The 22,274-nt window shown below is 52.1% G+C and overlaps 5 protein-coding genes across 5 annotated transcripts; 3 read left to right on the top strand and 2 right to left on the bottom strand.

Annotated features, from left to right (window-relative positions):
- Positions 1–111: 111 nt before the first annotated feature.
- HD553DRAFT_340151 (Ion transport protein-domain-containing protein) lies at positions 112–7,188 on the bottom strand (the record flags this gene model as incomplete). The annotated part of the gene is made up of 20 exons (XM_046182508.1): positions 112–435; positions 508–590; positions 658–720; positions 789–814; positions 876–1,193; positions 1,258–1,331; positions 1,387–1,592; positions 1,660–1,703; positions 1,820–1,993; positions 2,054–2,198; positions 2,264–3,174; positions 3,232–3,353; positions 3,414–3,608; positions 3,684–3,797; positions 3,862–3,903; positions 3,960–4,049; positions 4,111–5,166; positions 5,229–5,382; positions 5,447–6,028; positions 6,098–7,188. The coding sequence occupies 20 exons, from the start codon at positions 7,186–7,188 to the stop codon at positions 112–114; spliced, it is 5,814 nt and encodes a 1,937-aa protein (XP_046038443.1).
- Positions 7,189–8,927: 1,739 nt separating this feature from the next.
- Positions 8,928–10,380, bottom strand: HD553DRAFT_307177 (uncharacterized protein). The gene is made up of 6 exons (XM_046179394.1): positions 10,180–10,380; positions 9,984–10,065; positions 9,783–9,906; positions 9,587–9,700; positions 9,377–9,502; positions 8,928–9,299 (listed from the first exon to the last, which is right to left on the bottom strand). The coding sequence occupies exons 2-6, from the start codon at positions 10,021–10,023 to the stop codon at positions 9,206–9,208; spliced, it is 498 nt and encodes a 165-aa protein (XP_046038444.1). The 5' UTR covers positions 10,024–10,065; positions 10,180–10,380; the 3' UTR covers positions 8,928–9,205.
- Positions 10,381–12,069: 1,689 nt separating this feature from the next.
- HD553DRAFT_330921 (major facilitator superfamily domain-containing protein) lies at positions 12,070–15,297 on the top strand. Its single transcript, XM_046181994.1, has 12 exons — positions 12,070–12,505; positions 12,575–13,028; positions 13,104–13,296; positions 13,377–13,577; positions 13,649–13,720; positions 13,797–13,914; positions 13,982–14,173; positions 14,237–14,391; positions 14,466–14,573; positions 14,635–14,782; positions 14,847–14,990; positions 15,061–15,297. The coding sequence occupies exons 1-12, from the start codon at positions 12,482–12,484 to the stop codon at positions 15,109–15,111; spliced, it is 1,860 nt and encodes a 619-aa protein (XP_046038445.1). The 5' UTR covers positions 12,070–12,481; the 3' UTR covers positions 15,112–15,297.
- A 409-nt stretch (positions 15,298–15,706) lies between these two features.
- On the top strand, positions 15,707–16,700 carry HD553DRAFT_186481 (40S ribosomal protein S28). The gene is made up of 4 exons (XM_046176987.1): positions 15,707–15,796; positions 15,881–15,922; positions 16,320–16,468; positions 16,572–16,700. Exons 1-4 carry the CDS (start codon positions 15,794–15,796, stop codon positions 16,582–16,584), a joined length of 207 nt encoding a protein of 68 aa, XP_046038446.1. The 5' UTR covers positions 15,707–15,793; the 3' UTR covers positions 16,585–16,700.
- A 607-nt stretch (positions 16,701–17,307) lies between these two features.
- On the top strand, positions 17,308–22,128 carry HD553DRAFT_293497 (timeless protein-domain-containing protein; the record flags this gene model as incomplete). The annotated part of the gene is made up of 17 exons (XM_046178434.1): positions 17,308–17,703; positions 17,775–18,128; positions 18,192–18,268; positions 18,341–18,641; positions 18,709–18,825; positions 18,887–19,091; positions 19,152–19,543; positions 19,616–19,666; positions 19,725–19,870; positions 19,938–20,053; positions 20,112–20,227; positions 20,294–20,440; positions 20,501–20,743; positions 20,804–20,932; positions 20,999–21,140; positions 21,222–21,341; positions 21,392–22,128. The coding sequence occupies exons 1-17, from the start codon at positions 17,530–17,532 to the stop codon at positions 22,126–22,128; spliced, it is 3,567 nt and encodes a 1,188-aa protein (XP_046038447.1). The 5' UTR covers positions 17,308–17,529.
- Positions 22,129–22,274: the final 146 nt, after the last annotated feature.

Here is a 22,274-nt window from a genome sequence, read left to right on the forward strand (position 1 = left end):
AGCATATCTTGTATCTCCAGCTCGACCTTTGCCCGAGCGGACAGTTCATCAAGGCTAAAGAATATGTCCATATGAGCAATTCCGCGCCACATCACACGTTATCTAATTGACCTACTCGAAGGCATCCGCCATCTTGATAATCTTGCGCCGGGCCAATATCAGCAGGCCATCTGTGAATGCAAGTCCGCGGGGATCGACGGCAGACATGTTGGCTTCGTGCAGTACCTGACTCCAGATCGCTCTCCTCGAGCGCGTCTCGGCGACATCTAGGTCCGCCAAAGCCGTCTGAAGTTTACCAATGTCAATGACCGTTTTGGCGCCTGCGATAACCCGAGCATCAGGCGGCGATCTTGCATCGGGCTTTGCTGCTTCCAGTAGATGATGCAATTGATGATCGCTATTATGCGAACCGATGTCGAATGGCTTCGGCAAAGCCTTGACCGGCGAGCGAACCGTTGATCTTTAGCAACAGAACGAAGCGAGGTCGGGGGATCGGATCGGCTGTACCTGAAGGAACGTTGGAATCAGAGCGCGCTCGATAAAGCCAGTGCTATGAGGGTCCAATCGTGCCCAGATCTCTTTTACTTCTCCTGCAATTCCGAGAGAGCAATCCTGTCGGTCAGCCTGGATATGCAGCGGAACGGGTACAGAACTCACGCATGACAGCCCGAGTCACCCTTTTAGAGCCCCAGACCACACCGAAGGACTCCACCACAACGGCTACATTGCCCACAGAGCTTGTGCTTCAGATGTCTCGGTTGATATCTATATATGATACCCAAGCTTACCAATGAACACGTTTAACATCAGATACCTAGAACAATAGCGACGTCAAGTTTCTCCATAATCACGATTTTGCTGTTTCCGCGACTCACATAGAGATCAGGTTCCAACTGCTGAACAGCCCGAGTGCCCATGTCTCGTGACCACAGTCGCTGATGAGATACGAGTCGTTATCTACGCAGCGTGGGTATTCTACCATGTAATCGTGCATATTAGCGTTCCATGCCTCCCCTGTCGATGCTGTGGCTAGAGACAGCAAAGAATTCCCCCAGCTGCGATGGTTGCTGTATCGGCTGGTAGCGTTATTCCCAAGTTTGGTGTTGCCGAAAGCCTGTACGTATGCCAACGCAAATGTGGCGAATAGGATAGCCCACAGACACAGGATCTTGCCAATGGCAGCCAGACTTGCGCTACCAGTTGGACGCGATTTAGCGTCAACTCGGCGGGGTCAGAGGGCTGCTACCAGGAACTGACATGGAGGTGCGAAATAGTAAGCTAAGCCCATCATTGCGTTGAATCAGTTTGAGACAGAGCAATGAGAGAAAAAGCTAGGCGTGGGAGAAATCAGCACTCGTTGAATTGGCACATCATCGCAAGACATACCTTTTGCAGCTGGAAGTTTGCCCAGCTGACCTCCCAAGGGCTATTATTCTTCACTATGAGTGGAATAGTCGTGGCTTGCATACCTACAAGCACGATCGCATCGAAGATCGAAGCGCGGCTTTTGAAAAAGACCGGTAGTCCCAAACCGTAGAGGCGTACAAGTACATCCATCAACAACAGGGAGCCGATGAGGAAGAACAACCAGTCTGCGAAGGGATGAAATGAAGCCTCAGCCACGCGGTTGCTCCTCATTGACGGTTGAGAGTAGCTTACTGGATACTTCAGAAGAAATGATTCGATCGCGATTGTCTTGTAAACTGATAAGAAAGGCCGCGTCAGCCGTCATTATCATCTTGTCAGCCAACCCTCGTGCGATTTTTACAGAAGCAGAAGCATATGTGCTGTATAGATAGCGGTGGTGCATCTAGCCCACCAGCCATGCTTCTTGATCGCTCGCTCCAAGCACCAAGCTCTAAATCCTGTTCGGCGACCAGGTCGTACGGTAGGCGTTTGCATTTCGAGAAAGTTTCGCAAGGCCCGATAGTCTTCTTGGGCTTGGGTGAGATAAGCCGTACCGTTGTTTCTCGAATATGCGGTGATTAGGATACTGAGCAGAGCGATAACCATTAAAAGGTGTCTTCGAGGCCTTGATTCAGGTTTCACGAACCTGATAAAGGAGCTACCTATCAAGATGGACCCGAACAGGATGAACAGGACCAGGAATAAGCCGTTGAGAGGTTGATTATTGAGTCTTGGCTGTAGATCCTTTCCCGAGTTGATGTTCATCAACGACGCTAATACGTCAGTCCATCCTAGACGAGCCGGCGAGTCAGCCAGCTAGAATTAACCATGTGCTGCAAAGCCAATCCAAGCCTACCTTCCAGTGATACCGACTCAAACAGGATCAGGAGGGAGGAGCGAAAATCGTCAAAGCTCCACTCCGATCCTGCTGGATTGGGGTTCGTCCAGATTCTAGGCGCGAGAAAGGCCAACGATTCGTCAACCGGCATGCTAATAAATTCGCCGTAGCAATCCGCTTTTCCGCTTGCAGTGGAATCGTTGCACGAGTATAGCCGACCAGAGAAGAGATTGCGACCCCAGATCGCAAAGGGGACGAGATACAGACCCATGATGGTGGATGCGGCCAAGAGACCAAGCGCACTTCCATACAGGACTTTGCGAAACGCGTCCCTCATGTGGCGTGACGAGCTGATCAGACGCAAGGCCCGTAGCGCAGTCAGAGCCCGTGCGGCGCGGCCCATGCCCGCAAACACAATGAGTTCCTGAATGAATACGGCCAAGAAGCTCGTGATGATGAGGAAGTCGAAGACGTTCCAGAACGATCTCAGATAGCCGTTGGGCGTGAAGAACCATCCATCGGCAATAGCTTTCAAGCAGACTTCCACCAGAAACACGAGCCCTATGATTCCCTGAGTAATCATGAACCAGGACGACCTTACGAGACCGTTCTCGCTGTAATACTGCTGGCGATAGGCAGGTGTCGTGATGGCGGAAACGGCGATCGAGACGATAATCGCCGCGAAAACGATCGCTTGGAGTATGTATCTCTGCCGGCCAGGTTGACGTCCAAAAAGCCGTCGCTCATATAGACAAGGAACGCATGCTTGACAAAACGTCCTGATCCCTGATCCCTGAGGAAAGATAAACAGCGACACGTCATAGCCGGGATGATCAAGAATGAATTCCGCTTGGATCTTGCGCCGGACCTTCAAGGATTCTTCTGCGATGTCTACTGAGAGATCCGGATCCTGCCGAAGCAAGCGTTTGCTGTCAAGTTCGCGACATCAGCCCACAGCGGGATTATGATAGCGGCGGACTACTCACAGGCCGGCGTCTTGCTTTGAACGGCTGGCTCCGCTCACACTTGGGTCACCCACTCGACCGGTATTGGGAAATCTGAGCAGCTTCGTGGTGAACTTGACAAACTTGGACCAGTCTTCTCGAAGCTGCCGAATTTATATCAAGCTGGTCAGACGAAATCAGATTTCGCCTGAGAGAAGACTTACGGTCGTTGGGCCTTCAAAGACAGTGTCAAAGTTGACGTTGTCAGAGTTTGATGTACGCCGTGGCTGAGGGGCCTGTAGTCTATAGGGGTTCCATCTCTCAAACCACGTCTGGTGCAATACCAAAGGCTGGTTCTTGCGGTTTGCGACTCGTTGTTTTTGCAGCTCGATCTTTTCCTGCTCAGACAAGTCGAAAGCCTGACGCACGAGCAGTATGCCGTTTTGTTCTCGTGATTAGCTTCGCAAACCGCTTTAGACACATGAGTGACGCACTTCGTTGATGACTGCAACGAGCAGTTGCAAGATGATATTGGAGGACAGCAGAGCCCACCCGATGATCAGAATGCATAGTACTACAGTTTGCTTGTAGTCTCGTCCAGCAGTGATCTACGATCTTGGAGCCACGCGTCAGTCTTCGAAGTAGGCGCAAGCTTCAGGGACAGTTACTGACCGCATCACCTAAGACCGTGACCCAATCCTCTAGCAGCATTATCTATGTCAATCGAGTCAGCGCAAAAAGAGAGAATCTCGCCTGCAGCGATGGCCCACCTGATACATGGCGTAGAAGGAGGAAAGGATGGTATCGAATGGCAACTGTGTCGACTCCGGGTCGATATCTCCTCTGAGCATCTGGGCGCCCTGTTCTCGCGTGTTTGGGATGAGTTGACCCGACCAGAGATCTCTTTGACGCCTGACGTACCACTAGAGAAGCTGACCCCGTCATCAGCAGCAGAAAGAGAACCGTGTTTGTAATCTCGGCGAAATGACGAAAGACGTTCCCGATTAGCGGCCTTAAGGGAGGAATCGCCAAGATGATTCGATACCATCTCATGAGCAGAAAGATCGTGAGCCAGGGATAGACGCTAGTTTCCTGGATATAAGGGACGATCAAAACTGTCGTGACAGCAGCCAAGAAGGCGTCGAAAGAGTTTCTTCCGCTCTCGAAAAAGCAAGACCATCTACGCCCATACGCGAGCACGCGGAAGATGATCTCCAGGTCCAGCATGATGGTGATCCCTCGCTCGACGTTATCGAGCACAGTGATAACCTTTCGCGATTGCGTGGTGTCTTTTTGCGCTTGTACCAGAATACTCCCAAAAATCAGGAGCAGCCAAAATGGCTCGCTTCTGTTGAACCACTTGATCCATTTGGTACGTTCCGATGGCCCCGATGCTTGCGGCTTGACCTGGGAGGTCTTTGAGTGTCCTCCGAAACCGCTCTTGCCGTTGGCACTTCGAATCGACTGGAATGCCTTGACGACAGCAGCGATCAACAAGGATACGAGCCAGAAGTTGAGCAGGATTAGAGCAACCAGCACGAAGATTCCACTAGAGTAATAATCCGAATCCATTTGTTGATACATGATTGGACTCCATTTGTTGGCCGAGGCAATGATGGTGATCTGTAATAGGGCTTGAAAGACGTTGTCGAAAGTTCCCAAGTTTTCGGGGTTCCCATTTACAACCCGACAAACTTGACCTATCGGGCAAATGTACCCCTTCGGTTCGTAACGATTATCTCCCGAAGTCAGCGCCCAGGCAACGGGTGCCAGAGTATTTGAATCGATGTGACCGCCACATTGCTTGGACAAGTCGATGATTGAGTTCGAGTGTGAATCGTACATCTGACAAGATCGATTGAAAGAGCCAGAAAAGCTCTGGACCCCAGCGATAGCGAGAAGGAGGGCAACAAATCCGATGAAGAAGGATACTTGTAGCAATAGCTTACCAGCTACTTTGAGCGAATGTAAGACGGTCTGCACGTTTTTTGGTTAGCGTTCATTTCTAATGGTCTCGTTACCGCGGAAGCGTTACCTACAGCTGTGCCTTGCGTAATGAGTAATAGACGGGCTGTTCGAATAGTAGCGATGCCTCTGAAAATAAAGAGGTGACGATCGTCCGTCGCTTCCTTGCCCGTGTATGCAAGGGAGAATGCTATCCAGAAGCATATGATAGACAACAAGTCGATCCGACTATAGGTCACGACCTTGTTGAGCTTTAATACCCCGGTCCTGCGATAGATCTACATTGACTTACTGCCAAGAATGCCTCAAATAAGGGCGGCCGCTGACGACCATGCCTACCTGCCGCTTGAGAGCTGCTTCGAACGGCAGCTCATCGAAAAGCTTCGCCTTGGTAGCGGGCTTGGACGGACCGGGTCGACCGTTGCCTAGGGATCGTAAAGTCTCCTGCTCGCGTTCAATGTTTTCGCTTCTCCATTGCTGTTGAGCCCTAAATTGTTGCTTTACAACAGCACTGGGGCGAATCGCGGATAGTGCTCGCCGTACGCGATAATCCCCGGCGCCATGAGGTTGATGCGCGTTTCTCCGGCCTGACAGGAGGCGCTCGAGTAGGACCTTTGGCTGGGACACCTTCCTGGGTTCGATGATGCCCGGAACCGCAGTCAGCGTGATCTGCTGGTCGAATACAAAACCCGTCACGATCATACGAGCCAAGGCTTCGAACGTGTAAAGAATGAAGATGACGAGCAACCCCGAGTCCTCCCAGGTATAGAAGTAACCAGAGGTGTCTCGTGGTCCGTGTATTCGAGGAGCCGATTGTGAGATCAGAACGGCAGCATGAAAGATAATAAGCAGTAAGATGATAAACTCGGTATAACTGACGGTGACAACGCTTGCAATCAGCGGCAAATCTATGACATTCTGAAAATCGGTTCTTGCAGCTCACGGTCGTCTCAAAGCTTGGTAAAGCGCCACTCTCAGCTTGTTTTTGGGGCCGAATACGCCCAAAGACTTTCCCTTTAATGGTAATTCCGACTTGACACCTGGCGGGTTTGAGCTGGGTAACGTCTGCATCGAGAGACCTGCCGACGGAGTTCTAATTAAACCATCCGCACGACCAGCTCTTGCGGGCGTTCTATCAGGGCTTAGCGGGCGAGATTGGGATCCAGAAACTGCGGCTTCGCTATCCGAAGAGGGGTCCTCGAAAAGTCGATCGGGACTGTTCGGGTCAACATCCAGGTTGTCGGCGAATCTCAGTGGACGTAACGATTCGTCATCACTATCGTTCGGTCTGACAGGAGCTACTCGCCGGCTGACCCTTTGAAGCAGACCTGCTGCTGACCTCAACGTGCTGCTTCTCCGGACAACCGAGTCGACGACTCGTAGTATGGATTCATGTCGATTGGCACCTTTCTCGTACGGTTTATGCGTCCTTCTTCGGTCAGATTTTCCCGCTGATGCATACGATAGCTCGTCTACCCGTTCGTAACTCTCCTCTTCATCGGAGCTGCTGGCACGACCGACCTTCTTCATTGGAATGTCATCGCCGTAGCTCGGGTCTGTCAATCCATTTTCCGGATTCTGTTCATCAAGACTTCCTTTTCTGCCAAAACTATCCTTGCCTGGCTGTCGAGCATTTTCTGTCGACACCAAGTGTACCCGTGAAGAGCTCGCTACCGGCTGAGAAAGTCCGCTGACCCTGCTTTCCGTCCGATCATGGCCGAAGATGTCGTAAAACGATAGGTTGGGCCCCAAGGAGACGTCTGATAGCCTATGATCCAGCTCTTCTTGCTGCTGATTCAAGCTACCTCGATAGGGAATCTCTTGGCTGACTGCGGGACCTAGGTATCTGTTGGCATTGCGTACGGAATACGGCGTTGGATCTGGCCGTAGGATCGGGATATCGGCTCGGGAGCGGCTCCAGCTCACTCGCCGTCTCGAGATGGCTCCTGGAGAGACACATTCAACTGACGTTGAGGTCGAGGTCGTCCTAACATGTTTTGAGGGTTCCCTTTGACCGTCACGCTGATGGGCCATCTTGAAGCAGTCGAGGCCACGATAGAGCGTCGAGTCATTCAACCCATCGAAGGCCGAGAGACGATGAGATAGCAGAGAAACAGACTGATTCAAATTGTAGGTTTAGAGTATATTCGTTGGCGGCTGGTAGTTTCCACGGTCTGACAGATCTCGACGGATTCGCAAATCGCAGACCTCTATCCCGGATCAGCTCGCAGCTCGCAATCTAGGGGTCTCATCCGAAATAACCCATGCCATGACGGTGATCTTACGCTATGGCCACGTGATCGGAAGCAAAATGATGCGACCGCGAACCTCGAGCCTTGATCTGAAACCGCAGCCTGCCTTGAGCAAAGTAGCTGAAACGGTACGGTAACAGAGCAGTATGGCTAGTATGGGAGTATCGGCGGCCTACTATGGCGCGGTCTCTTCTATTGAGAAACTCTGACCGAGATGCTCATGTTATCTCGCAGCGACTCGGAGCAGATAGATGATTGTCACTAAGCAATACAGGAAGCTCAAATCAAGCCTCGTCTATCTGGGAGATTGATCCCCATACACCATCTGTAAATTCGTACAAGTCCTTGGTCTTCGGGACGACTCAATTTAATTCATGAACGTATCCGCTAGACATCAAATCCCCCGGGCCCCAAATGGTCGTCTTCCACTCTGCTGATCTCCAACCGTTCTGAGGGCGAGACATGGCTTCCTTACCTATGTCAGCTTGGATCAACTCGTCTCATCGAATCTGCTCGCGTCTCAGAATTGGCAAGACCTTGCTGAAAACCTTGACTTATGGATTTGGTTCCTTCCCGTCATCCAGAGTGGCGCGAATCGCTACAATCTCGTCTTCGGTGATCATGCCAGGCGTCATCTATCTGGACGCTGGCTCATTGGCATACTTCTCGCACCGTGGTTGGTTCTGCAGTACCCATATCGGAATATACCATCCCTTGCTGTTCGTGGTCATCCCGGCTGGTGATGTGGGAACCATAAGAGAAACTCTGACAGACTGTCTCCCTGTCATCTGTCCGTTCCTCAGTTACCGTCCACGTCGTTCTCGTGAAGCTGTAAGAGCTGTCTTTCCCGATCGAGATGATCGAGTCAGTCCGATCCGGTATGAGGATAGTTTCAGGCGGTCGAGGAAAAGTATGGTGGCTTATTGTATTATTCATCTCGGGGTGAGTAGCATGCGATGTTTCAGAAGGCGATGATAGTAAGTCCCGCAGCAAACCGCCTCTGTGTTGACGATATTCCATATGCTTTCAATGCGGATGATTCGGAGTCCAGGACCGAGAGATGATAGAAGCATACGCCTTGACCACAAAAATTATTCCCGTAAGCTAGGCACGAGACAGTCACGACCTGGTGTGAGGATGCGACCGGTCAGCTTTGGCGAACGCTATAGTGATCTCGATTCTATCGATGCATTGACATGCGCAATGCTGCGACCTCTGAGCGAGGATATTTAGTAAGAACAGGACCACCATCAGCCGACGCAGACAGATAGGAATCACATGACTACGTCGGTAGGTCTCATCCGGCTCCTACTGATGATATACCCAGGCTGCACGCTGACCATCGCGTCGAGGGCAAATAAGGGGATCACGGTTTCAGCCTGATCACGCCACGATCTAGAAGTCTACGGCGAATCCGGTCGGATAGGCGGGCGCGCACGGACGGGTCAGGACCGCTTTGCAACGGGATACTTCGCCTACAAGATGTTGACAGGCTCGGAGCGGTCAGGGACTCGCAGACAGTTGCGGACGAAAGTTTGGCATATTATTATAAGGGAATTATAAAGAAAAGTAATTCACAAAACAAGTGCGAACGCTCTCAGACGTCTCGATGAGCATTCTAATGTTCGTCTTCCCATGACGCTCCCGAATCCGCGGTTCTTATGCTGGTTTCTCTGCTAGTTTGTGTTTCGAGTTCGAGGCGAGCGCGTTCGTTTCTCTGCTCTTCTAGTTTATGAAGTGGGTGGGTTGATAACAAATCGATGGATGGTTCCTGAAGCCGTGGCCTCGAAACCATTCGTCTAGGCGGTGAGGGGACCGGAGATACGCTCGCCCTTGCGCATTGACCTGACTCCGAGTAGGACGACGGCAATGAATGCAAAAGTAAGGAGGATCCTGAGAACGAAGACGCAATATCTAGGTTAGCTCATTCCAAATGAAATGACCCAAGAGCCAAGGGAAGAGACACTCACCAGTTCATCCAGGCGAAAGCCTCAGCAGCGACGTTCTGGGTGCAGTGAGAGATGTCCCCTCCGCATCGGCCAGGACCCTGGAGCATGGCAGCGGTAGAGGCAGCGTAGGCGAGCCAGAACACCCAACTGAAAGATAATGCAAGGTAGCGTCAGGAATATCGTCTTGGGTAACAATGAAACATGGCCGGCGGGATCTGGCCTGCGACTCACGTAATGAAGAGCCAAACACCGTGAGAAGCAATCGAACTCATAAAGTTCTGAACACCGGTCAAGAAGATGGCGAGGTAGGCGATGCTGAAGAACAAGGTCCAGATGGAAACGAAGCTGCAAAAATCATAAAGCCGGGAACATCAGCAAACGGGCAGAGTCTAGAGTCGAAAAGATCGATTTCCGACACTGTACTTACAGACCGAATCGAATGGTTCCCGTGAAGTGGCCGCTGGGGTACCCGTTGGCGTTGTACCTGGAAGTCAGGTAGGCAGTGATACACATCTCGATGAGCGAGAAGAGGGCCACGAGACCGAAGATAACTAAACGAGACCGAATCGCACGTCCAAGTTAGTCCCGATATACGAACTCCCCAGCTGATGTGCAGGTCGCTGCTCACCAGGGTGACCCCGTCGGACAGAAGCATCAGCGTCGACCATTGTGTTGGATTGGATTGTACGAGTTGGGTGAGTAGGTTTGAGCTGAAGGTGATAATTGGGCGATCGAGAAAGAGACGACGTAGAAAACACAAACAACAACAAGGACGAGGTTCAGCCACCTTTCGTAGTTGTTTACTTGTCGATGTTTCCACTCACGAAGTGTGTTCTGCCTATATAGGTATCGCAAGGGATAGATCGATTGAAAAGAAGTCGAAGATGTAATTGGAGGGTTCGCCTCTTTTACGTCGTCGATTGCTTTTAGCACTCTTTGGTCTTTCCGTTCTGGGAGGTTCAAGTAGTCGAACGATTATTCCCTTCAATTTCCCAATCTGATCATCATCGCTTCGGGAGAAAAATGACGCGGTCGCGACTGCTGAAAGAGGGAGGGCGGGCCGCTTACGACATGGGCTCGGGTGGCTGACGTCACGCCTTTTCCTCAGCCCGCGCTCTGGCCGCCGCTCCTGCCTCCCTTGCTCGAACTGGCCAAGACTTGCTTCCGCACTGCGAGACAACGGAGGGGGGCTGATGCCGCCGAGCCTCGGGACGTAGACCGTCCTTGAACCAGATCGCCGCAGCCGAGTCCTGGTCTGTCGCCCCCATCATCAAACAGAGATTCCCACAATTGACATCTCGCTTGATGACGAGCCGAGAGCTGGTGACAACTCGAATGAAAGGAGAGACAGGGAGATGCGTGGCAAGCGATCTGCAGCCGTCCGGGGAACAGGCGGAACGTGTTCGAGGCCTAAACGTGGTCGTAATACAAGAGCCTCGCTCGCGTCGAAGTTGTCGAGTACCGCCTTGCTGATGTGGCGCAAGACGTTTCAGGATGTGACTTTCCTGGCTTATGTGAAGATTTGAGGCGGGAGACGGACAAGTTTTGACATCGGCGGATACGCAACAGCTAGTGATGCGATTGAATTTGACGGGCTCATCGTATCGAAGATAGACATCAATGTTCGACGGCGTTATTATGGAATGACCGTCCAAAGGCGCGAATACCTGGTTCTCAGTCGCCCTTGATTCGTTGTTTTCTGCCTTTCTAGCTCGCGAATTTCTACCCCTGCAATTCTCTTTACAACTCTCCATGCAACTCTCCCTACGACTCTATCGTATCCCCCGATCGATCTCTCGGGGCACGCCCCTACGTGAATTCAATCCGGAACTGAATGTTGGGTTCAGCCCTTCTAGCCTTCTCGCAAGAGAGAAAGCGAAGCAATAACGCTCAGTTCGATTCGATGGAAGATGATGGACCGTTGAATCGGTCTATCGAGGTCAGGTCGCCAAAAGGATTGAACATTGTTAATGATGTCGATTGGACGTTCAAAAGAGAGATATCTCATCATTTCATTTTTTCTTGGTCTTTACCTACCCATTCATTCTACCGATCTGTCTGTGTGTCTTTCAAACCTTTTACTCATGAACATTGATCTTCACTCCTAGCTTTGCGTATCGGTAGACGATCTCTTGAGCCGGATTTTGTCCTCGTCCTCGTCCTCCCTTTGTCCAGGTATTGCCTCGCTCTTTCACAACTGCAACTCGCTCTCTTCGTGTCCCCTTCTCGCGGCTCTGTGGACTATAATTCGAACTCGCAATTGCACACGCTATCAAACCCAAACTCAGGGGCTGAGCATCTGTCGTGGACCAATGCTAACCCTGGATCTCTGCGTGACTCGCAGTCGGGCTCGGACTGGACTAGTAGCTAGTATGGAGGTTAGACATACCCGTCAATTCGTCACAAGATGTGAGACGTGGGTGATGACCGTTCACATTGCAGACTAGACCACGTACCCACGTCGGCCGGCCACCCTGAGAGGCCTGAGCCTTGACCACGGGAGTGAGTGTACAGGTGTGAACGTCGTATGCTGCGACAATTCGATCGCCCCATTCGCGCTGAATCGGGGACTGAAACGCGCGCGCTTGGACGGAACACGCGCGCTCCACGCCAGAACTACGTCATAGGACTAGGGCCTGTCTCGGTCGGTGATCGTAAACCGTCACTTTTCGAGCAGGAGGTCGAGGATCGAGGACAGACGTCACATGTGAACAGCTATATCTGGCCTTTGAACCGGAGTCAGACGGGAGGAGATTTCGACGATTCCTCCGAAAAAGACGTCAGCAGGATCTCCTCGATCGGAATCGCCAAGAACAACCCGCACTACGTCGCCCTACCATCCCCGCGTTACAAACCATTCTCCACCTCGCCGATCATCAGGCATCAGATCGAGGCGAATGAGGATGACGCCTGCCCCGTCTTTTCTTTGACCTGGATGGCGGATACGCAGGTCGTGGTGATGGGTGACCTAGGTGGTCGTGCATGCCAAGTTATAAAGTCATTGACCCCATATCTTGAAACTCTCCATACCGTCCTGGCTACCCTGGTCTCGATCGTAGCTAATCGCAGCAATCCAAAAGGAATCGTCTCCAGCAGTATCGCACCCGATCTCCGAGCTATTGCAATATGGCGGACACTTTGCGCGAGTCGGTCAGTCAAGTTTGCAAAGTATTTGATCAAAAGGAGAGTCGCAATTGAACGTGATGGTTCGATCTTCAGTTCCTTGGACAAGTCATACATAAGCTTTCAGGCGGACGAGTCCTTCAGTACCCCGACGAGAAGGAGGGGTTTGAGATCCCCGCTCGTTACCGTCGAGACGACCACACCAAGGCTCTCCTCGAGCGTCGATCGAGGCGAATCCAGGCCAAGAAGGGCGCTCAGGAAGAATGGAAGAAGCTACAGAAGGCTCGCGAGGAGAAGCCTGTCCGAATCGCTCCTGTGCCCAAGCATACGGGAGGCGAGCAAGGTTACATCGACGCCGCTGAAAAGCGGGCTGCTCAGCAGGCGGTCGCTGACGAGAGGCCTGTGAGGATCGGTGATGTCGAGGCGGGTCGTCGTCGAAGTGATGGTTCCAGCGCCACTCGAGTCAACTCGAACGAGGAAGACGAAGAGCAGGCCTTGGGTCTCGAAGGAGATGATGATGATCCAAATATCGTCACCTGGTATGGGCCAAGTAAGCCATTCCGGGACTCAACACTATACACCATGTCATCTGGATACTTACAGACACGCCTTATATTTCATCCAGATGATCCCGAAAACCCTCAGAACTGGTCCTTGCCCAAGAAATTGCACGTCACGTTCTGTATCTGTCTCATCACGATCGCGGTTTATATGGGCTCCAGTATCGTCACCCCCGGTATCATGGGAATCATGACCGATCTCCGGGTCGCTCAGGTCCCTGCCACCCTGAGTCTGTCGCTTTTCGTTGCTGGTTATGGGTGAGGGATTGTTACACAATCAACGAGTTGTGCATACGATCGCTTATACGCTTTGCTTCGATATATCATCCCATTCGCAGAACCGGACCTCTTCTCTGGTCTCCCTTGACCGAGATTCCCGCGATCGGAAGGAACCCACCCTACATTCTTACGTTGCTCATTTTCGTCATTCTGCAAGTCCCGACCGCACTCGTGAAGAACTTTGCCGGGATCTGCGTACTCAGGTTCTTGGCCGGATTCTTCGGGTCTCCTCCTCTTGCTACTGGAGGAGCTTCCTTGCAGTGAGTGCGGGTGATTTAAGAATCATGCCATGTCCTGACACTGATCGGTTGCCGATTTCGCAATGTCACAGGGACATGTACTCGATCAAGGCCCGAACTTACGCTCTGGGAATTTGGGGTGTTGCTGCGTCCGGAGGACCGTCGTGAGTCTCCAGACTTTGCGCTGTGCAATGTGCAGAATAATCGGCTCATACAACTAAACTCCATTCTTGCAATAAGTCTCGGCCCCATCGTCTCAGGATTTGCCATCCAGGCCAACAACTGGCGGTGGGCCTTCTGGATCATGCTCTGGCTTTCGGGCGGTGCCTTGCTTTTCTTGGCCATCTCCATGCCCGAGGTCAGTTCGCCTCATATGTTAATTCTTTCGATTCCAAATTGAGGCTGAAAGTCTGACATTCTCACAGACTTCGTCTGAAAACATCCTCTACCGACGAGCTGCCCGACTTCGAACATTGACCGGCAACCAGGACCTCAAGTCTCAAGGACAAATCATGCAAGAGAAGGTTACTTTCGGACAACGTGCCAAGAACACCTTGATCAAGCCCTTCAGTCTCAACTTCAAGGAGCCGGTTATCTTCGCCAACAACTTGTTCATCGTGGGTGTTGCCCATTTTTCTAGTTTCGTGCAACAAATAGCTGATCTTGCGGATCTTCTATAGGGTTTCGTGTACGCGGTGCTTTACGCCTGGTTCGAGGCCTTCCCCCTCGTATACGTTGACATGTACGGGTTCTCCTTGGGAGTTAGCCAGCTCCCCTTCATCGCCCTCTTCATCGGCGCGTTCTGTGGTTTCCTCGGGATCTGCGCATGGCACAGGTGAGTTATGTCTGTTAGACGCGCGAAAGTCCTGGCGCTCATCACTTCGGATTTGATCACCCGACACTGCACAGATGGATTTGGTGCCGCGAGTTTGACCGGACCGAAGGACACATCTCACCTGAAAAGCGATTGCAGCCTGCCTTTGTTGGGGCCCTCTGCCTTCCCGCTTGTCTCTTCTGGTGAGTTGTCAAAGTCCCTGCAAGCTGTTCGTTCGGCTTGCTGACAGCTGCATTCCATCAGGTTTGCGTGGTCGAGTGGCCGAACTCACTGGATGGCTCCTGTCGTCTCCACGGCCATCTTTGGTGTCGGAGCTTCCTGCTTATTCAATCCCATCATCAACTATCTTACCGACGCGTACCCCACTGAGGCGGCGAGTGTTTTGGCTTCGGTACGTGTCTGTGCGTGTCCTGAGTAGAGCAGAATCTCCAGCTTACCTATGCTTCATACCACAGAACGATTTCATCAGAAGCGCCTTCGGCGCCGGTATGCCGTTGGCTGCTCACGGACTCTTCGTTAACCTCAAGGTCGATTGGGGTACCTCCTTGCTCGGATTCGTCTCCTTGCTCTTCTTGCCCCTACCCTTCTTCCTCTACTTCGTAAGTCACTGACTCGTGAATGATGTTGGTGCCGGACTATCCGCTAATTTCATGCGTTTCGCCATTACAGTATGGCCCTACCTTGCGAGCGCGATCCCCTCGAGCCGCATCTCCTTCTTAACAGGCCCGAACCCCGCACGCCGATCACTTCGGCCAGCTGTATCACATTGCCTCGAAATCTTGATATGCTTTCTCTTCTTCTTCAACCTATAATGCGCCCCCTAGACGATAAAGTTCTTTTGAAACAATAATGTATCCCGTAGATATGCATGATTCACCGGATGTGGTTCAACAAACGTGCGATCCCTGATGAACGCCGTGTGTGCATACGTGATTTATATGTCAATCGGACTACAAGGTTATCTTGCGGTAAACATACCGCTCATTGCGGATCAGGCGTCCGAAGGTCCTTATCCGGGTGATCTCCACGCTTCGAGCTTTGTAGTGTCCAATCCACAGTAGATTCCTTTCGAAACACTTTGACCGTACGAGCGTTTCAGATCATGCCGTACCCGTTCTACTGGTGAGCACGATTTCCAATATCCGACGAATAAGCGCTCTCGCGTGTGCAGAGGGGTGTCTGCGCTTCTAGTTGGTGTTGGACCTCAGCTCGATGACGCCGGCCAGAGAGACTCGCTCGCGCGAGGACGATAGGACCCCCCTGGCTGACCTCGAGTCTCAGCCCACCGGGAGTAGCTCACGCAACGACTTCGTCAGAACCACCTGGCCGAGAGATCGATGTTGTCAAGGGCGACTGAGATTCAGATCTAGCACCAGCAGAGTTTTACTTCAAGCCCGTCAAAATGGTGCGTCGTAATGCCCCCGGTTCGCACCGGAGTAACGCTCGTTCGGTCATGCTGATCCGACAACGTATTGGGCGTCAATAGGAGAACGTTCAGAAGCAACCCGTCAAGCTCGCTAAGGTCACCAGGGTACGTTTACGAAAGCACGCAGGAGGCAAGGGTCTATCGAAATAAGGGAAAAATCCGTCAAGACGAAAAGAAGCACGCTACGCCGAGGATTGAAGGGGCAACAGCAGATTAGGGATCAGATGCGAGACGAGCCGAGATAGCAAAAAGGCCGTGCAGCGCAACAACCACCGGCCGGGAGTTGGGATAGTCCAGCCGATCATTCGGTGCAGGAGAGACGAAAGCTTTTTGGCCCTTTCAACAGCAAAGACGACATCTACGATCATCGCAATTTACGGATCGGTCCGATCGGTAGCACGCCCTCGAACGCCTCTCAGTCGCCAACAGACCCTTGCCGCCTGCTCACCACGCCTCGTCCAGAGATGTGTCATACTGATCTGATATGCTCGATGATTCACAGGTCCTCGGTCGTACCGGTTCCCGAGGAGGTATCACTCAGGTCCGAGTCGAGTTCATGGACGACAGCTCGCGATCCATTGTCCGAAACGTCAAGGGACCCGTCAAGGTTGATGACATCTTGGCTCTTTTGGAGTCCGAGAGGGAGGCTCGGTGAGTTGGAGAACTTGATATCGCCGTCGCGATACGCGTGGTATAGGATAGTGGACCATCCAACGGAATTGACTGACGATATCTTGCCTTGCATTAACTTCAGTCGTCTCCGTTAAGAACTTTCCCTTCATTAGTCGACATCACCTCACATCTCGAGCAATGCAATATCGGACAAATGTACAACGGATACGAGTCGCTTGAGGGCTCGCCGGGCTGCAGGAATTCGAGGGATTTGAGAGGAGATAGGCCGATCGGAGTGGATTCAGAGGTTCTTGGCGTTCGATGATAGAGGAGGGACAGGAGCGGGGGATGCTGTGACAGGAGCGGTCGGGGATGCTTGTACGCCGGTACTACCCGTTTCAGTCAATCGGAACGATTGGTCAAGATCAATGCCTTTCTTCCTTTTCTTTTGATGCGAAACGGATGCATCCGAAATCGATGCGAATGGATGCGCCAGTGGGAGACTCTGGAGCTCCTGCTGCTTTTACGATATACAGAATACCACGAAATACGTTGCCATCGCGGACTGCTCTTGCGGGAGGTTCGTACAACAGATTGTCTGAGATCAAGACATGTCCATTACCTGCGATCTGTTCGGAGATGATTCAAACTGATACTAGATCTACACCTTGGTCGAGTATCTGTCCCGATGCTGCTTGAGTCGAGATAGCTCAGCGTTGTACTGCATGTACTGACTCACTGAACAGCTGTCGGTCGCAAAGGTTGACGTTCGATCGCGTCGCGACGCGTCGCGTTGTCATTTGGATCATTTGTAATTACGCGTTCAGCTTGGAGCTGCAGTCAATCGACAAGATCAACGTCCACGGCGTCCCTGCAACCAACATTCGTTGTGCCTACGACCTCGCGACCTTCCGACTGTGACAAGGACAAGGATGATTTGTCTTGCAATCTTACGACATTACTGATCAATCAACGTCTCAGCTAGCCACCCTTAATAGCATCACGTACGATTGGTGAACAAGAAGCCGTTGTCGCAACTAGGAACGTAGACAAGCTACCAAACCCGGGCCGCCTGGCCGCGCCGCACCGGATAGCCTTCAATGGATTTCGCAAGCAGCGCAAGAGCACTGGCCGATCAGTATGACCGGCAAGCGGAGGGACGAGACGAGGATGAGGGCATGGACCAGGAAAAGGATGACGACGATATGGTAGACAGGATGGAATTGTTCATGCCCGTCGTACAACGTCTGGTCGGAGCTCTCGGAGGATTCGAGGTGCGTGACCTGATGGTCGGAAATATGACGCTTAAACCAGAGTTGATGGAGTCAAGGCTACCTCTATCCAGGAGGTACAGAATCCTGAGACGGAAGAGATCGAGACTGTCTATCGTCCAGGAGACTCTGCACTAGCTGTCATGAGGGATCTCAAAAGGTTATGGCGGAAAGACGACACGGACGACGAGCGGACAGTCTTTCGATGCTTTGCCAAAGCCGGTCTCTGCACCGAACTGGTTTCCCTGTTGGACGAGTGCACAGGGCGTGGACAAAGCGGTCGAAAGATGGCCTTGGCAGCTGCCGATCTGCTAGCGGCTCTTACATGGCCCATCGATGTCCAGCAGGAGCTCAAGGATATGCTGGAAGATGCCGAGACGGTCGTGACGGACTATGCGAGTTTGCGTCGGAGTCAGGTCGAGTACAAGGTCAGTGAAGCGTCGATTACGGAGTCTAAAGGGTTGCGCTCTAAGGAGGATCTGAATCTACAGGCCCTGATAATGAAATCTGGCTCGACTATTCGCAACCTGATGGTGCTATTGTTACCATCGCTTGCGTTATCCAACCGGTAAGTCTTTCATTGCACAAGCTCTAGATAGCCATGGTCGCTTTCAGCTGACTTGTGCATTTGACATCGCAGCGACCGCACCGAGAGGGACAAGCGTATTGTCTCGCTCATGCTATACCTGATACGAAATCTGCTTGCCATCCGAGATCCAATCGGTTCAGGGGTAGACTCGGGAGACACGATGGAGCTCGGCTCGATGCAGAGCCGTCTAATCGTTCAGCTGGAAGAGGCGAGATTCCTGCCTCTTCTGCTGACCTTGGCAGAGAACGCAGGAAAGGGGGAGTATGAAGAATACAACGTGTTGGTTCTCGACTCGCTATGGCTCATGTTTCGAGCGGTCGAGGTGGATGATCTGTTGAGGGAATCGAGCCAGGTAAGAAGAGCATCGTTCCTTGGGACTTTCCATCTTGAGGCTCAATTTCCATATTTCGCATGTACAGGTAGCTGCCGAAGCACTGGCAAAACTGCTGGACGAAGAAGACCGGAGTAAACAGCAAGCGAAGCGCACTGGCAACAGCCGGCATTCGAGGTTTGGCACAACAATCGTTATGAAGGCTGTGAGTCAAGAGACATGCAAGCAGACTTATGCAACCTCGAGGCTCAGCATTTCGCCATCAGGGTTCCGACCGATATGTACTGCACAAGCAATCATCCATATCGACCACTGCTGGCGCTGTCCTCGACGGAATCAAGCGGAAGCGGGCAGGAAAAGTCACCAAACAGGATGAGCTGACGCTGAAGGCTGGGGGCGTCACGGCGCTTAATGAAGAAGCATTGGCGGTCATGAAGCCGTTTGCTAGACAGTTCTTGTTCTGCTTTGACAGTGAGCACTCGTTGTACGGGCAAGCGCGCCGACTGTGCTGACTGTCTCGTTGCCAAGTAGACTTTTTCCATAGCATATTGAAGGATATTCGGATGGGTCGCGCCAAGATACGCGACACCGACAACCTCAGGGTACTCTTCCTGTGTCGCTTCTTCATGGAATACTTTCTGGCGCTGCAGCAGCAGGAGCAAGACAACAAGGCCAGGAGGGAAAAGGAGCGAGAAGCAGCAAAACGACAAGCGGAAAAGTCGCGGGATCCGTTCGCAGACTTGGGGCTGGACGACGATGCGTTAATGGCAGAGTTCGATAAAAAGCCTGTAGACAACCAGGATGCTGGCACAGACGATCCAGAGCCCGATCCGGAGCTCGACTTTCGACTACTGGCTGAGGTGTTTCAAGACGAGACCCGAGGTTGGCTTGGTCGTCGATTAGGAGAGGCAAAGGATTTGAAGGTGAAAATCGGCCTTGTCAAGTTGATGATTCGGTAGATCAAGTCATACTGAAACTCTGTCCATCAATGCTAGCCAAGAGGGGACTTAGAAATCCAGGCGTGTCTCGATTTTTTTACCCAGTTGGTATGTTCGTCTCTGATATCCGCAAACAATGCATGGGGATTGACGCACACAAACAAAGTTGCTGGTGATCGCAGCGATGTCAAACGACAAGGACGAAGAGATACTGGAATTGTCGGATACTCTCTCCGCCAAGTTGCTACAGAATGCCGAGTTTATCGAAACGGCTTATGATTGCCTCAAGACTTACAAACAACAATCGATGGCGTGAGTTGATATAATGAGTCTCGATGCTTCGACGATTTCTGACAAAGTGTTCCATATGTCATGATAGTTATCTGGATTCCGCCATCAATTTCTGCTACACGTTGATACGGACTCTAGAAGTCTATTCGAAAGATCGAGGCCAAATTCATATCCGCAAGAAGCGCGAGATGAACCAGCGTAAAAGTAAGGCTTCTCCAAATGCTTTGACATTGGTCTTTACTTAGTAGCACCAGCCTTACAGAAAGCAAGCAATCTGAAGTTGTAAACATGGACGATGAGGAGGAACAGGCTGCAGCGTTGGAAAAAGCGACCGCAACGTACACTGAACACGCGCGTCAATTCCGTGACTTCGAAAGGGTACGTCTCCAGCTTCATACTCCTTCGCCATTGATCGATACTGATCCCGTGTCCTCATCTATCAAGGCGCTCGCGGACGAACGGATAGTGTCCACCTTGATTCGTTACCTCGGCAGGTACCGCGAATTCAACGATGCGAAAAAGCTTAAGAGGCTCGTAAGCCTCATGCACCGTATCGTAGTCAGTGTCGGTGCAGATGCGTTCTTCTACAAGGTAAGAACATCGGCTCTTAGCGTCCGTCGTCTCGCTGTAGTAACAAGCATACTTGTATAGGTCTCAGGTTTCGAAGTCTTCAAGAAGGTGCTCGAAGATCAAAGATCTCTCCCTGCGGGACAAGCAACCAAGGATCTTCTGGCCTGTATCAACTTCATTCTTCGGAAGTTCTTCAAGAATCTGCAACAGAACCCTTTGCTTGCAGTAGAGGCCTTTTGGCCGAAACCTCGCGGTAAACTGCGAAAATTCTCGGGCTCGAATTCGGACGGAGACGATAGTAATGATGATCTTGGACGGGCCAAGGTGAGATTTGGGTCTCTTCTTTCGCGAAATCGAGTAACTCACATGTTGCTATTATTGTAGACCCTAAAAATTCCTGCCGACCTCGAATTCAAACCTGACAAAGAGTTCACCTGGAGCCAAAAGCTAGGAATCGCCATTAGATGCTTGCTTGACGACAGGAAGGTACATTGGATCATGTGGCTGATCGAGGTGAGTTATTAGTCGCACCGCACTTCTTGATCAGAAGGAAGCTGATGGCTCCTCGAATCTGTATAGCTGCTGAGGCTGGTATGTGTGGAAAGGCAGGAGGTCATTCTCACAACGGACGGCGAGCCAAGAGCCTATGACCCCGATCTTGACGACACCCGACCGCGGATAGGCCCTTCGGAAGAAGCCAAAGAGAAGTTGGTCGACCATAGCAAGTTTTGATGGTACCGCTGAACAAGGACCGGGCTGTGCTGACCTTGAGCCACATCCTCGCCACGCCATTCCGAATTAGTCGTGAGGCCCGACACCGAAGAGCAAGCCACAGCGCTCGTCTACAACCCCCACCTGAAGCTGCTGTGCACATTGGTCCAGTTCGAGCAGAGCATTCCTGATGAGCCGGAAGAAGAATCCAGTAGGTTCTGCTTGTCGGATGCCTCAGCCAGGCAACGACGAGCTGACCAGTACCACCACGGCGGTGCTCAGAGATTACGTGGACAGTCCCAAAAGGGTTGCTACCTCAAGAGATAGAATCCTCCATCCGGATCATTGAAGGCTTCATGCGGGAACCGATGGACCTGAATGGCATAACGCCGGCTGAGTTATTGCGTCGGAAACGACGAAAAAGACCTGCCAAGCGGCGTCGGCGGGACTCGGTTGACGTTGAACGGGCCCCTCGTCGCCGGAAGCAAGCCGACGAGGTGCAGCAGAAGAAGAGTGCCCAGTTCATCGATGATTCCGACGATGACCCAGAAGCGGACGCTGCCTTCTTTGCCAGGGAAGCTGCAAACCGGGAGGCAAATAGGAAGAACATCTCGCTTGGCTCTACCAAATCGTCAAGACAGCAGCCTGAGAATGACCAACGCTCTCTATCACACCTGGTTCAGGACACGAACCAGGCCTCACCAAGCAGTGCCAGCGGGCAGGACGACGACGAAAGTGCACAGAGTGACAACCCCGGGCCGTCTCCCGTTCCTCAGGTACCCGGCATTCAGCGTCCCCGACCTCGAGCCAGGCAACGCCAAAAGCGTAAGAGAGCGGCCGAGTCTCAAAGCCTTGTGGGACGTGAACGGTCGCATCCTCCCGAGTTTAGTCGTTCTGACGAGGACTCGGAGGATGCTGACACGGTGCAGCGCGTTAGAGCTTCAGCACGTAGGCGAGTGGTGGCAGCGTCGTCTGAAGAAGATGAGGCAGACCTATAGGTTGTATCGCGTGTGGCACACACGTCCGGTCGCAATATTTAGGGTTTGATCAAATCTTCTTCGAACTCGTGTCAAGCTGCCACGCTTCGGCTAGGACTCTGGCCCCGAAATGCATGCTGGATCCGCGAGCACACAGAGTGCGATGA

The sequence above is a fragment of the Filobasidium floriforme genome (genome assembly GCF_021052385.1).
Source record: "Filobasidium floriforme strain CBS 6241 chromosome Unknown HD553scaffold_5, whole genome shotgun sequence".
Classification (NCBI taxonomy): Eukaryota; Fungi; Basidiomycota; class Tremellomycetes; order Filobasidiales; family Filobasidiaceae; genus Filobasidium; species Filobasidium floriforme.

Bases quoted from the DNA above. Each gene is read 5' to 3' on its own strand.
- HD553DRAFT_307177 (XM_046179394.1), bottom strand. From the start codon at position 10,023: ATGGTCGACGCTGATGCTTCTGTCCGACGGGGTCACCCTG. The intron at 9,907-9,983 runs GTGAGCAGCGAC...GGTCTCGTTTAG, and splicing joins TGTCCGACGGGGTCACCCTG to TTATCTTCGGTCTCGTGGCC. The intron at 9,701-9,782 runs GTAAGTACAGTG...TGATTTTTGCAG, and splicing joins GGAACCATTCGATTCGGTCT to CTTCGTTTCCATCTGGACCT.
- HD553DRAFT_330921 (XM_046181994.1), top strand. From the start codon at position 12,482: ATGGCGGACACTTTGCGCGAGTCG. The intron at 14,392-14,465 runs GTGAGTTATGTC...GACACTGCACAG, and splicing joins GGGATCTGCGCATGGCACAG to ATGGATTTGGTGCCGCGAGT. The intron at 14,574-14,634 runs GTGAGTTGTCAA...GCATTCCATCAG, and splicing joins CTTCCCGCTTGTCTCTTCTG to GTTTGCGTGGTCGAGTGGCC.
- HD553DRAFT_186481 (XM_046176987.1), top strand. The intron at 15,923-16,319 runs GTACGTTTACGA...GATGATTCACAG, and splicing joins AGCTCGCTAAGGTCACCAGG to GTCCTCGGTCGTACCGGTTC.